The sequence below is a fragment of the Meles meles genome, chromosome 1, assembly GCF_922984935.1.
Source record: "Meles meles chromosome 1, mMelMel3.1 paternal haplotype, whole genome shotgun sequence".
NCBI classification, from domain to species: Eukaryota; Metazoa; Chordata; class Mammalia; order Carnivora; family Mustelidae; genus Meles; species Meles meles.
The window spans coordinates 132915649-132931823 of record NC_060066.1 but is presented as its reverse complement, the minus strand read 5'-3'; the positions used below and the strand labels follow the sequence as shown (position 1 = coordinate 132931823).

Below are 16175 nucleotides of genomic sequence, written 5' to 3'. Positions count from 1 at the left end.
AGTGAAAAACAGAGTACCTCAGTGATAAGCACTAGAAGAAAAATTAGGCAGAGAAGTCTAAAGAGAGCTCAGAGTGGGGCAGTCTTAGAGTTCTAAATAAAGTGGCTGGAGAAGGTCTTGCTGAGGTGACAACTGTACAAAGGAAATTGTGCAAACTCCAAGTGAGCTGAAAAACCACTGAAAGATTCTGAGCACAGGAATTTTAAAAGGATTTCTCATGTGTATTAAGACAAGATTCTACCAGGAAAGGCGTAAGCACAGAAACTGTTTCAAGGCTATTGGAACAAACCAGATAAGAGATAATAGTACGGGCTTAGAAAGGTTGGTAGGGTGAAGGTGGTGAGAGGTGATAAGAGTCTGGATATAGACAGCATTTAAAGTGAGGAGAAAAAATGAGATCACCAACATAATAAGCCTTGAAAAGAGAAAGAATGATCTAAGCCTTGGGCATTCTAATATTCAGGAGTGAGAAGATGAACAAAGAAGCCAAGGAGATGCTTAATTAATAAAGGAGTCTGATGTCCTGCAATCAAAGAGAAAGAAAATATTTTAGGAAGGAGAAAGAGACTTTTTTTTTTATCAAGCGCTGTTCATAATGCCCCAAGATTTGACTGTTTGTCTAGCAATTTTTTTTAAAGATTTTATTTATCTATTTGACAGACAGATCACAAGTAGGCAGAGGAAGGCAGAGAGAGAGGGGGGAAGCAGGCTTCCCACTGAGCACAGAGCCCGATGCGGGGCTCGATCCCAAGACCCTGGGATCATCATGACCTGAGCTGAAGGCAGAGGCTTAACCCACTGAGCTACCCAGGCACCCCTTGTCTAGCAATTTAAATTGATTTTCCCTAAAAGCAAAATTTGAGACAGGGATTTGTGTACAGGTGATTTACGGAGTAAGTCCTACTCAGGAAAAGTATAAGAGGGGTAAAGCAGGGTGGGAAGGAGGGAAACCTGCAGAGCAAGGACGCAGTCAGTGATACTGTTTAGTCATAGCCAAAGCAACAGGGCAAGGGTCAGAAACATAATAGCCCACAAGAGTTCTTGTCCCTGCCTTGAAGCAAGTGGGCTGACCTCCTTTGTCTTTGTCTTTAGTTTTCGGAAGTTTAATTATGACATATCTTGCTATAGATTTCTTTGGGTTTCACTGAGGTTTTTGAATCCATAGGTTTAAATTTCCTGCCAAATTTGGAAAGTTTTTATCCATTATTTCCTTTCTGAGTATTTTTCAGTCCTTCCCTCTTTCTTCTCTTCCTCTGGATAGTAGCAGAAGTCCAGTGGTCTCTCCACTGACATCACACAGGTGAGTGGAGATATGGACCCACTGGGTTACTAGCTAGCTAATGGGGATCAAAGTACTGGCTCCCTATTCTTTCCACCCAAGACAGGTATTTGGTTCACAGTCTTTCCTGCTGTGTTTGGCTAGAGTAGAGAAATTACTATCTGAAGGTTTTTGGTCTTGCTACACTATTTTTTCCCTGTTATTTTATTTATAGAGAGCAGAGTTTTGTTGGGACTTGTGTGTGTTTGGGGGTGTAGAGGTAGGTGGGTGGGTGCGTGCATGCATGCACACACAGTTGTCATTGCCAGTTCTCTGATTTCTTTAGCTCCAAGACTGGGATATTTTTTCATTTTATTTATCTATTTTATTATTTCCATTTTTTCCCAAAATACGTTTGATTTATTTTTACTTTTAAATTTAATTAATTAATTAATTTAAGTAAGCTTTACACCCAATATGGGGCTTCAGTTAATGCTCCCAAGGTCAAGAGTCAGATGCTCTACTGACTGACCCAGCTGAGCACTCCTCACCAAGACTGGGATAAATGCAGAAAAAAGGAACCCAGGGAACTCACTACTGTTTCATTCTTTAGGTTGCATTTTTAGCTATGTGGCCTTCTCTCTACCTTTCAAAGTCTTATGTTTACTTTATATACACATAAGGTTTTTTAATTTTGATGAGTGATTATAAAACACAAGTATGAAAATTTACAAATTAAAAAATAAATCATATCTTTTGATTATACTTTTAATCAATTCTTCATGCAAACGCAAAGAGCATACTAATGAAAAGGAAAGGAATTACATTCTTTAACTGCACTAAGAATAACTTTCAAACCTAGCTCTATTGTTCCACTTTGGGTATGAATTTCACTGCTCTTTTTTAATACAAGTATGTCAAATAGAATTTTCAAAATGGTATAAATTCAGAGCAATAAATCTGATCTTATAAATTAAGATGATTAGATGATTTTCCACTAATACTTGCCTATCATAGAAAACTTGAGGCAGACAGAAGTACTAACAAAACAAAGCTAATCACTATTAACATTCCATGATATTTTCTTTTTCTATGTGTCTTGGTGTGTGTATGTGTGTGTGTGTAACTGCACACAACCATTCTTAAATATAATGTTCATGCCTTTTCCTTGTAATATAGATTGTATTTTTCCAGATTATTATTTTAAAAAAATTTCCATGATTACACAATTTTCCACTGAATGGATCTGCCCTAATTTATTTGACCACAACTCACTGGATGCAATTCAGTGGGTTTTCTCCCACATTTTTCTCTACCAAAGAAATAACGTAGGGATAAGTTTCTTTCCACTTATTTCTTTTTTTTTTTTTTAAAGATTTATTTATTTATTTATTTGACAGAGAGAGATCACAAGTAGGCAGAGAGGCAGGCAGAGAGAGTGAGAGGGAAGCAGGCTCCCTTCAGAGCAGAGAGCCAGACGCGGGACTCGATCCCAGGACCCTGAGATCATGACCTGAGCCGAAGGCAGCGGCTTAAACCACTGAGCCACCCAGGCGCCCCTCCACTTATTTCTTTACCTACATTCCTAATTCTTTGCTTAGGATAGTTTACTATAAGATGAATTACTGGGTTGTAAGTGATAATTTAAAGATACTGTTATGGATGTAATTATGTCCCCCACAAATTCATATGTTGGAGTCCTAACCTCCAGTACCTCACAATGTTAAGTGTATTTGGAGACAGTCTTTACAGAGGTAAGTGAATTAAAATGAGGTCATTAGGCAGGACCCTAATCTAATATGATTAGTGTCATTATAGAGGAAATTTGGACATAGGGACATACAGAGAAAAATACCACATGAAGACACAGGGAAAAAGCAGCAGAAAAGCCTCAGAAGAAAACAACCCTCTCAGATTTCTAGCCTCCAGAACATTGATAATTTCTGTTCTTTAGGCCACCAATTAATGGTACTTTGTTACAGCAGCCCTAGTGAACTAACACAGGTGTTAATGAATATTGTCAAAGATACTGTCAAACTGCTTTTCTCAGAATTTGTGCCAATATATACTCAATGGAGAAAACCCATCTCACTGCATCTTTGCCAATAATCTATATACATATATATAAAGTTTATATTTACATATTATATAAATAACATAAAATATAAAAATGAAATATTTATATATATATTTATATTTATTTATAAAAATAAAAAATAACATATTTATATGTAATATTATATATTATTTGTATGTACACACATATGGTAAAATGAGACAGTTTACAGCTTAACATTTAAGAACAAAATGCTAATTTTCATAAAATGAAAGTAATAAAAATGATAACAAAGAAAGCCTCTCTTTCTCAATAAAACCTTATTCTTTCTCAATAAAGGATTCTCAATAAAACCTTACCATACATAGCTTAATAATATATAAATGCGACCTTAGAGAAGAAGTCATATAATTTTTCGAGATCAGAGTTCTCATACCTTTAAAATGATTTAGACTTAAAATGATTTAGATCTTTGAGGGCTTTCTAAATTTAAAATTTACATGACTTCTTTAGTCATATCATAATATAAGATCATGCCTTAGAGGGGCACCTGGGTGGTTCAGTGGGTTAAGCCTCTGCCTTTGGCTCAGGTCATGATCCCAGAATCTTGGGATCAAGTCCCACATCTGGCTATCTGCTCAGCAGGGAACTTGCTTCCCTTCCTCTCTCTCTGCCTGCCTCTCTGCAGAATCTTGGGATCAAGCCCCACATCAGGCTCTCTGCTCAGCAGGGAACTTGCTTCCCTTTCTCTCTCTCTGCCTGCCTCTCTGCCTACTTGTGATCTCTGTCTGTCAAATAAATTTTAAAAATCTTAAAAAAAAAAAAAGATCATGCTGTAGAGTCAGTCTATTACTTGATCTAATGATCTAATTTGGATCACACTAGTCTCCTTTCAGAGACCACATGGTGGAAAGCAAAACTCACCCAAATGGTACAAGGAAAAGTGAACTCCAAATTCAAGTTTGCTAGTAAGTGGCTGTATTATCACCTCAAGTCACACTGTCTCTTATTTCTATTTCCCTTTTTCATTTAAAACACTTTGCTGAGTGTCCAGTGACAAAAAAAATTTTAAAAATCACATGAATATATACACATCTGTACACATAGTTCAATTTCCATCATCAAAGAGTTAATATGTAAGGAAGAAAGAAGTACATAAAAAATAAACTAAAATCATTACATTAGACAGTATAAGCAAAGTACCAAAAAAGCCAATGTAAATAAACTAATGCTATTAATTGTTTCAATAATTGACCTGAGAAAATTAATTTTGGGGAAATTAATTTTGAGAAATTGGGGAAAAAGGAAATTGCTTTCCTGATTTAAAAATGTATACCACCTAAAATGGTATTTTAAACATTGCCTTCAAGGTTGTACTTAATCCCCATTCATGGCTTCCAAGTGCCAGACTCATGTTAATCTTACAGGATCAGCTAAATAACATTTCAGCCACCAGTAATTTCAGATATTTTTGCTCCTGTACCTCACTTTGAAATATTCAATGTTCACAGTGTTCCCCAAATACTGTTCATATATTCCCCAAAGGCATTATCCTACAACAGTCTGTATATGCCAGTGTATTCTTCTTCAGTTGAACTATACCTGTAATATGGAAACTCTTCTGTGTCCTTGTGTTATTATACAAAACAATTTTTAAAGGCTTTAATTAAGCCTTTTTCATTATGATAAATGTACTCTTTAATCCGCATCACCTATTTTACCTCCTCCCCACCCACCAATCTCCCACCTGGTAACTATCAGTTTGTTTTCAAAAGTTAAGAGTTTGGTTCTTGGTTTGCCCTTTTTCTTTGCTTGTTTGTTTTGTTTCTTAAATTCCACATATGAGTGAGATCACATGGCATTTGTCTTTCTCCAACTGACTTATGTCGCTTAGCATTATACTCTCGAGCTCTCACCATGTCATTGCAAATGGCAAGATTTCATTCTTTTTTAGGGCTGAATAATAAATATTCCATTGTTTATATATACCACATTCCCTTTATCCATTCATCTGTCAACAGACACTTGGGCTTTCTCCATAGTTTGGCTATTGTAAATAATGCTGCAATAAACATAGGGGTGTATGTATCTTTTCAAGTTAGTATTTTCATATTCTTTGGGTAAATACATAGTAGTGGAGTTACCAGATCTATAATTCTATTATTCTTTGTTTCAGAAACCTCCATACTCTTCACAGTGGCTGTACTAGTTTGCACTCCTATCAACAGTGCAAGAGGGTTCCTTTTGCTCCACATTCTTGCCAACATATTGTTTCTTGTGTTTTTGATTTTACAAAACAATTTAAAGGGAAATTTTATAGAGTTTTAAGAAAATAAATTTTGGCACCGCACTAAATCTATATAATCTTTTAAATGTTTCAATCGATTTTTAAGGAATAAAAGACATTTTTGAGACTTTTCAAATATAAAATATTTAAAATATGAAAAAATTATAGCTTTACTTTACACATATTTAATTGTATTTCAAAGTATATGTAGAATCTTGTCCTACAATATGTAAAATGAGATCATTTTCAGTGTGAAATCATCTATCAGTTGTACTTACAGTGCAGTTTTTATCAGTATTTCTTTTCCAATGTTTCTTGTCTACTTTCTTGGCTGAAGTGGAACGCAGCTTTGCATGAGTTTGTGTTCGAGGATTTAAAGCCAGGATACTCTGAAGACAGCAAAAACAATGTATAATCATATATACTGGCAGCATTTAAAAAAAATAAAAATTTAAGGATTTCCCCACATACCCCAAAGACATACTAAAAATGTTTTCTCCTTCTGCTATTATAATTCCACAATGAGCTTATCTAAAGTAATCATTTACTAGGCAATATACTTGTTGATTTGATAAGAATATTGATCATAATATGAAAAAATTAAAAATCACACAAACTATACTAAAGACTCCTTAAGATAAATTTTATTCACAGAATTTACATGAGAATGAGATCAGAAAAGATGGAGGTTTTATTTAACTTTTATTTAAGGTTGATTATTAAGGTTTTATTTAAACTTATAATAACAGTACTCTCCATTTTAAGTTTTTAGAATTTACAAATTGCTTCCACATGCAGTACCTTGTTTAACTTAATAATAGCTACTATCTCAAAATTTTGGATAAGCAAATAAATTCAAGGTGTTTAGGTTACCCACTTGAGATCTCATAATTAATATGCAGAAGGAACTGACTTAGAACATAAGTTCTTCTCATTATTAAGCTTATATTTAAATTCAAATTCATCCAAAAATTAAGTCTATATTTTACTGTGACTTTGTGAGGCATAAAAGTAGAAGAGAAAACCTTTTTAACCACATGTACAAATATATTAAATGGCACCTGAATAACTCAATAAAGAATTAATTTCGAAGTCCTATATTTTTTCTTTAAGATTTTATTTATTTATTTGACAGACAGAGATCACAAGTAGTCAGAGAAGGAAGCAGGCTCCCTTCTGAGCAGAGAGCCCGATGCAGGGCTTGATCCCAGCACCCTGAGATCATGACCTGAGCTGAAGGCAGAGGCTTTAACCCACTGAGCCACCCAGGGGCCCCTCAAAGTCCTGTCTTGAGCAAGCATTTAAAAGAAAACCACTAGAGGTCTTCTAGAATGGGGTGGTATGAAGACCTCTGCAGATCAATTCCCTGCAAAACAAACATAATGATAAAAATTAGCAAAAATAAGAGCCCTTTAAAATCTCCAGAAATCATGCTAAAGTCAAACAGCAACTGAAGAAACAGTTACTTCAAGAAAAATCTACTAAAACTTGGTAATAGTGAAGGTCAATGGCATCTGAGGGATTGCCTGTCCACCCCACCCCCCATGCTCCCCTCTCAGCATGACAGAAATTCCACCTCAAGAGAGTGCAGCCAAGAACACAAAGGTCCATCTGCCCCAGCTTCCAATTAAGGCCATGGCATGTCTCAGAGAAGGGCAGACTAGTATTTCTCACCCCCCACTCCTCCCACTCACACCCTTCCCCCCATCCACTAGGCAGCAACTAAACTCCACAAAGTGCAGCTGAGATGTCAGGAGCTCCCTTGCTTCACCCAGCTCCCATTCATAGAACAGAGGCTCTACCTGAAGAACAGCATGCCAATAACCCAGGGGTCCTCATCACCCTCATCTCAACTTGCTCACTATTTGGAATTAATATACCAGGAGAAGCAAACTGAGATCAGAAGCTACTGCCCATACTCATACTCTGCACATACAGCAAGAGTGTCAGTCTGAAAGAAACAGGCCACTAAACCACCCCTAGCTCTGTAGCTGTGGCTTAGAGACTTTTCACAGCACAAGAAGCATGCCATAAGGAACTGACTTTATTAGAATCAGTATGTAGGAAAGTTCAAGCCTATGGGTACTCCCAAAACAATAAATAGTTTGATGGCAAACAAGAGGAGGGTGATAGCTTCATGAGAGCAATCAACTAAATCATAAGGCAGATAGTTTACCAGAGAGAACCATGGAAAGAAATGGTTAAGAACAGCTCCCCTTAGGTGACAAGAAACTTCAAAGACTCACTTCAAAAACTATCCCTGAAAGGGACCCAAATTTAATTGACTTACACCGTGGAACAATTTATACCCCAGAGCACTGTCAAAAATAATAGAACAATCAGCCAACAATCAATGAAAACCAAGAGCTGGGTGTAATACCAACAGAGGTGAGCAGCTGAACAGCAAAAACAAAACAACAATAAAAGGAGAAAAGGCATATAGAGCCCTGATAAAACCACTAGCATCCCAGAGTAATTGTGCACAAGCTCAAGACTTCACCCTATGCAAGTACAATCAGAAGTTCACACCTTAGGGGAAAGAGACGTCCCAAATATAGTCCTTCAAGTCACTAAACAAACAGGCAAACACCAATAAGACCCATCTTTGAGAGGAGGTGGTTAATATCCATAATATAATGTTTTATCTAAAATGTTTACTTTTCGATTAAAAAAAATTATAAGACATTCAAAGAAACGGGATTATGTGATCCACTCAAGAAAAAAAGGAGACAACAGAAACTCCCTCCAGAGGGGGCAGGTGTCAAATTTAACAGACACACAAAAAAACTTTATCTATATAGTACACTCTACCCAACAACAGCAGAATGCACATTTTTCTCAGGTATACACAAAACATTCTCTAGGATGGACCATAACCTAAGCCATAAAACAAGCCTCAATAAATTTTTAAAACCATACAAAGTAGTTCCCCAACCATAATAGAATGGAATCAAATATCAATAACAGAAAGAAATTTGGGAAATTCACAAACAACATAGATGAACACAGTTAACATTAAGCTGAGAGAACCCAGTTATAATATAGCACATATTGTATGATTTCATTTATATAAAAAGTCCAGAGTAGGTAAATATACAGAAACAGAAAACAGACTGTGCTTGCCAGGGATGGAAGACTAGGGGGAAATGGAGTAACTGACAAAGGGTACTTGGTTTCCATTTGGAGTGATGAAATTGAGGGTGGGGATGGCAACACAACTCTATAAATAGACGAACAGCTTTTGAATTCTATACTTTGTGTGAGTGAATTGTACAGTATGTGAATTATACTTCAATAAAGCTGTTATCAAATAAATAGTCACTAAATTCTACGTTCAGCAGATTTCACTGTGTACTATATTCACTCTAATAAACATCACTGGGATTTAATTTATTAGCCCAATATAAATGAAGATTATTTTTAGCAATTCCTATATATGACAGACATGAGATTTCTTCAAAATCCACCAATTTAGATGTCTAGGTTTTCTGGACAACAAGCATCAAATAGAGCTATTAGTTTTATGGTTTTAAATGGCTTATTCCTTATGATGAAATAATGACAAAACAACATATTAATAAGAGCCATTATTAGAAAATATAACATCATTCTTATACAAAAAAGTTGAAAATACTTTCTTATTATAAAATAAATGTGTTTTTTGTCATTATTTAACCTTGAACCATTACTAATCTCATACATTAATTCAAGCTGATGAATACAAAGATGACATTTTTTAAAGGTAGAGATTGTGACAAACATTTAAAGGAAAAAAAAAACTGGGTAACAGGCAAGATGGTTCCATTTATTTTAGCTTTTACTTCACAATCCATATTGTGATAAATGATTATGTTTATCTATGTCAGCATAGTAATGTAATTTTTGAGAATAAACATTCTGAATGCAATTTATTGGCTGCTTATCACAGTAACTTTTCTTTTACATAGCATAAGTAGAAAGTATAACATAACATGAAATATTCGGTTAACCTTTTACAAAAAGGCAGTGAGTTGAATTCAATGGATCTTGGGTAAAAATAAATTGGATTGTGGAGAATAGTTACCAAGAATTTGACTTAATATCCCAAATGAAAAGTGATATAACATAAAAATTCAAAATATAAGTGGATGAGGGCTGTTAAAAACTATTTCCAAAGCAAGACATTTTAAAATTAAAAGTCAATATCATCAATAACTAAATAGCTGGCAGAATAATATAGGAGAGTTCTGAATTGCATTCTTCCTAAGAAATGACCAAAGCCAGATCCTACCAGGGCCACAGAGTTCTCTCTCCCAATAAATTCAGCACTTTAAAAGGCCTGTTAACCCTTTCGGATATAAGGCTTATTACGGATAGAGGGGATTTTCTCCCCTACAAAGAATTTGGCCTTTGGCTTTCCCAATCATCTTCAGTAACACAATAAAAATGTACTGGCGATTCTAGAAGCAAAACAAACAAAAAACAAAAACCAGAATCTGAGAAATTTTCCCTATACCATTTAGTGTAAGAAATGATAGAATATGATCCAGACACAGATTTATATGTGAGAGCAAATCAGGTTTAAGTGTTGTCACTGTGTTGTCTATCAACACTATTCTGGGAAGTGTTGGGAAGAATGCCATAACATACAAGCTAAAATTCCCCATCTGAGGAGAGTCTTTCTTTACTCACATAAAGGGCACAAAGACGAGGCCTCACTTCACAAATAAAAGCATTAAGAATTAGACTAAAAATGCTGGAACTGCAGTATTATTTGAGAGATTGAATTCCAACTGCAGGAAGCCAGTTGGCCAAAATGCCCTCTTTCTAAAAATGTGATTTTGTTTTATATCACAATATCCGTTATCTACACATAATGCATCATTAAGCTTTCCACACCCTCTGCATTTTAAATTATAAACAAATGTTTCCTCTTCAATCCTGGCCATCACTGTAATTCTGAGCAATTAACATGTTACACACATACTGACATTTTAGATTTAGAGACTGAACTTGATAAATTAGATTTTAGCTTATTTAGATTATGCTTAAATTTTGTCTTTGATGGCTTTTTCTGAGTCTTCCATAAGTTGTCTCCCACTTCCCATTCCATCAGATAAAAATTTTTAAAAAAAGAATAAAAACCATGTTTTTCTCATTTTTTTCATAACTGGACATAAATATCTTCATTTCAATAAAACATTTTATTGTGCTACCATTTTTTTCTCAATAAATATTCTTAACTAAAAGGAAAATGGGATTATTTATTGACTGATACTTTTGTTCAGTATTTGTTCCTTCATCCAGGCAACAATCTGATGTATGTTGATCAATGAAGATCTGAACTTTACATTACTTACTCGCTTAACAGTCTCTTGCTTACAAGCCCTGATCTCGACCAATTATCCCACCCTTTTCCATGTCCATCATTAATCAAAGTGTAGTATGAGTTTAAGTATCTTTAGGAATTCACAAAGGCACCTTTGGTTCTTGGATAAGTTCAGACCTAATAATGATTCACTCTCCTACTGGGTTGCAAGCAGAAATAGAGAGAAGAACACAGCTTCATTTTGCATCCTATACCAACATTCAAGATATAAATTAGTCTGAAGTCTGAAAACCTTGGAAATCCATGCTAATCAGTCCTGGTCAGGGACTCTCATATTTTCTTAATTATTATTATTATCATTTAATACACTTCTATTCTTTGGCCAACTTCTAGACTTCTTTTCCCTTAGGTTGAAGTACCTTTTGAAGTAACTTTCTTTTTTCTTTTTCTTTTTTTTTTTCATTTACCAGCTCTACACAAAGGCCAATTTTCCCTTCATGCAAATGTTTAAGTCACTGTAGTCAATAAATAATCAATGAAGGAGTTTATGACAGTTCTAAATCTTTTTTTTGATAATTTTTTATATCTTTTCAGCATAACAGTATTCATTGTTTTTGCACCACACCCAGTGCTCCATGCAATACGTGCCCTCCCTATTACCCACCACCTTGTTCCTCCAACCTCCCACCCCCTGCCCCTTCAAAACCCTCAGGTTGTTTTTCAGAGTCCATAGTCTTTTGTGGTTCATCTCCCCTTCCAATTTCCCTCAACTCCCTTCTCCTCTCCATTTCCTCATGTCCTCCATGTTATTTGTTATGCTCCACCAATAAGTGAAGCCATATGATAATTGACTCTCTCTGCTTGACTTATTTCACTCAGCATAATCTCTTCCAGTCCCGTCCATGTTGCTACAAAAGTTGGGTATTCATCCTTTCTGATGGAGCCATAATACTCCATCATGTATATGGACCACATCTTCCTTATCCATTCGTCCGTTGAAGGGCATCTTGGTTCTTTCCACAGTTTGATGACCGTGGCCATTGCTGCTATAAACACTGGGGTACAGATGGCCCTTCTTTTCACTACATCTGTATCTTTGGGGTAAATACCCAGCAGTGCAATTGCAGGGTCATAGGGAAGCTCTATTTTTAATTTCTTGAGGAATCTCCACACTGTTCTCCAAAGTAGCTGCACCAACTTGCATTCCCCACCAACAGTGGAAGAGGGTTCCCCTTTCTCCACATCCTCTCCAACACATGTTGTTTCCTGTCTTGCTAATTTTGGCCATTCTAACTGGTGTAAGGTGGTATCTCAATGTGGTTTTAATTTGAATCTCCCTGATGGCTAGTGATGATGAACATTTTTTCATGTGTCTGATAGCCATTTGTATGTCCTCATTGGAGAAGTGTCTGTTCATATCTTCTGCCCATTTTTTGATATGATTATCTGTTTTGTGTGTGTTGAGTTTGAGAAGTTCTTTATAGATCCTGGATATCAACCTTTTGTCTGTACTGTCATTTGCAAATATCTTCTCCCAAAGGGTTGCCTCTTTGTTTTGTTGACTGTTTCCTTTGCTGTGCTGAGCTTTTGATCTTGATGAAGTCCCAAAAGTTCATTTTCGCTTTTGTTTCCTTTGTCTTCAGAGACATATCTTGAAAGAAGTTGCTGTGGTTGATATCGAAGAGGTTATTGCCTATGTTCTCCTCTAGGATTCTGATGGATTCCTGTCTCACGGTGAGGTCTTTTATCCATTTCAAGTTTATCTTTGTGTATGGTATAAGAGAATGGTCGAGTTTCATTCTTCTACATATAGCTGACCAATTTTCCCAGCACCATTTGTTGAAGAGACTGTCTTTTTTCCACTGTATATTTTTTCCTGTTTTGTCGAAGATTATTTGATCATAGAGTTGAGGTTCCATATCTGGGCTCTCCACTCTGTTCCACTGGTCTATGTGTCTGTTTTTATGCCAGACATGGTTCTTTATATGGAAAACCCAAAAGACTCCACCCCAAAACTACTAGAACTCATACAGCAATTCAGTAACGTGGCAGGATACAAAGTCAATGTACAGAAATCAGTGGCTTTCTTATACACTAACAATGAAAATACAGAAAGGGAAATTAGAGAATTGATTCCATTTACGATAGCACCAAGAACCATAAGATACCTGGGAATAAACCTAACCAAAGAGGTAAAGGATCTGTACTTGAGGAACTACAGAACACTCATGAAAGAAATTGAAGAAGACACAAAAAGATGGAAGACCATTCCATGCTCTTGGATCGGAAGAATAAACATTGTTAAAATGTCTATATTGCCTAGAGCAATCTATACTTTTAATGCCATTCTGATCAAAATTCCACCGGTATTTTTCAAAGAGCTGGAGCAAATAATCCTAAAATTTGTATGGAATCAGAAGAGACCCCGAATTGCTAAGGAAATGTTCTAAAACAAAAACAAAACTGGCAGCATCACGTTACCTGATTTCAAGCTTTACTACAAAGCTGTGATCGCCAAGACAGCATGGTACTGGCATAAAAACAGACACATAGACAGTTCTAAATCTTAAAACATTCATTTTATTAAGTATTCACTAAGCAATATGTAAAACATCTGAACTTAAATTTGGGTTTAGGTTTTAGCTGTACTATTTTTGCTGGGTATTTAAACTCTCAATCCCTATACTTCTTCAACAATAAAATGGTGATTAGGAATATACCTTCCTTCTCATAGGGTTCTTTTGAGGATTAAATAAAATGATACACAGGGGAATGGGGTAAATGGGTGATGGGCACGTGATCTGATCAGCACTGGGTGTTATATGCAACTAATGAATCACTGAACACGACACCAAAATCTAATGATGTACTATGTGCTGGCTAATTGAATTTAAATTAAAAAATAAATAAATAAAAATAAATAAGATGATAAATAAAAATGTCTAGAAGGTATATGCTGTGAATGCTTAATTCCTGTTGTCAGTTAGTATCTGATAGAACTAGATTTTAGGTTCCATTCACCCAAAGTATATTCATATTCTTAGACTGCCAATTTTGAATATATACAAGGGAAAAAGATAAAGGAAACAGGTGAAAAGTTAACTATAAATGAAATAGTAAGTAAAAAATAGAGCTGTATCCAGGTGAAACCAAATCATTGGTCCTGAACTTATCTGTGCCCTAAGCCTACAATTTCAAAGGGAGACTGCCTGAAAATGCAATATGCTCTTCACAAATTAAAATGGCAGTGGGGAAGGGTCATGAAATTCAAATAGATTTTTAAAATCCACTACACATAAATAGAAATGCAGATATCATTTTATAATACATACAACAGTATATAACTCATGGACCTTTGGTCTAAACATGTTTAGGTGAATTCACATTACAATTCCTTCCAGAGAAAGGTCAGACCAAAAGTGATGAATTTATAAAACATCAAAAAACTCATCAACTGGAAATGAATGAGCCCCTTCAGAATGCTAGTCCTTTTGCGTAGGGAATCTGATTCATTTCTACTGAACAAATAGTTAACACAAATAAAATAGTTTATGCATCTTAAAACATCCCATTCATCATGTCACTCTTTAACTAAATGAGGGAAGCTCAGCTACATGAAGTTGTTGCCTGCATTTCGAGGCCCAGTATGTGACTCTCCTTTGCCTATAAAATACACACCATACACCATGCACCTCAGTGTTCTCTATGTATAATAAATGCCCTTTTATTGTCTTTCAGAAAAGACTGAGAACTCAAATACAGGAACAATTACTTACACATCTGATATTAATCTGACAATTCCTAATACAAAAGAGAGCATGCCAGAGTGGTGATTGATTCTGACTTAGATGCTGTATTAGTCAGCTTGGGCTGCTATAAAAGCATGTCACAGAGGGGCACCTGGGTGGCTCAGATAGTTAAGTGTCAGACTCTTGATTTTGGCTCAGGTCCCGATCTGTGTCATGAGATGGAGCTACGCACTGGGCATGGAGCCTGCTTAAGATTCTCTCTCTCTCTCTCCCTCTCCCGCTGCCCCTTGTTCCAACCCCACCCCCACCCTGCTGTGTGCACTCTCTCTCTTTTAAAAAAAAAAAAAAGGGATCTCTAGACTGAGTAACTTAAACAACAGCCATTTCTTTTTCACAGTTCTGGAGGCTGGGAGTTCCAAGAAGATGCTGACCTATTCAGTTACTTCTCCCTGGTTTGCAGAAAGTCACCTACTCTCTTTGTCCAGGGCACAGGGCACAGAGAGACAGAGAGCTCTCTTGAGTCTCTTCTTATAAAGGCACTAATCCCAGTGTGAGGGCCCCACCCTCAGGGCCCCATCTAACCTAATTACATCCCAAAGGCCCAATCTCCAAATAATATGGATTGAATGTTAGGGCTTCAACACACAAAATTTTTATTTTAAGATTTTATTTATTTGGCAGAGAGAGAAAGTACAAGCAGGGGGAGCAGCAGAGGAAAGGGAGAGGCAGGCTCCCCACTGAACAGGTAGCCCTATGCTGGGATCTCACCTGAGCCAAAGGCAGATGCTTAATGGACTGAGCAACCCAGGCACCCCAACACAAAATTTAAGGCAGACACAGATACTTAGTCCATAATCATCATGGAAAAATTTCTACTTTCTATAGATCTGTGCAAATGCTGAAATACTGGGCATTAACTTACAAGATAGCCTTAAAATTATAAACAGTACCACATTGAGTTTATACCTTTATTTTATCAAGAAGAAACTTTGGTGGGGCACGGGAAGGACAGGCAAAATGACGAAGGAGAGCAGAAGACACAAGTTCTCAGTTATGAACAATTTAAGTCACAGGGATGAAAAGGTACAGCATAGGGAATACAGTCAATGGTATTATAATAGTGCTGATGGGAGCTACACTTGTGGTGAGCATAGCATAACATATAGACTAAGAAAATCATTTGCTGTAGACCTGAAACGAATGTAACAGTATATGTCAACTATACTTCAATCAAGAAAAAAGAAGAAACTTCAAAAAACAAAAGCAGTATGATATGGCATTACTTAAATTTTAAAAATAAAATAAAACCAAAGAAAAAAATAAAAATTAAAAATAAAATAAAAACAAAGGGAAAAAAAGAAATTAACAATAGCCATTATGTATCCTCCTTTACTCTTTAAGTCATAAGAGTAGCAAAACATTGATAACTTAGATACTAATTTATATACTCTTCCTATATTTTCATTACAAAATTGAAAATCAAGTATCATATCCAAACAATAAGTGATATCAAAAAT

At 35.8% G+C, this 16175-nt stretch overlaps 1 protein-coding gene across 1 annotated transcript in view; it reads right to left on the bottom strand.

Moving 5' to 3' along the window:
- DPYD (dihydropyrimidine dehydrogenase) overlaps positions 1-16175 on the bottom strand; it is an 868613-nt gene that overhangs the window by 818306 nt on the left and 34132 nt on the right. The window contains exon 2 of the mRNA XM_046016334.1: positions 5880-5990. Coding sequence (XP_045872290.1) covers positions 5880-5990 — 111 coding nt within the window. The remainder of the gene's footprint in view (positions 1-5879; positions 5991-16175) is intronic.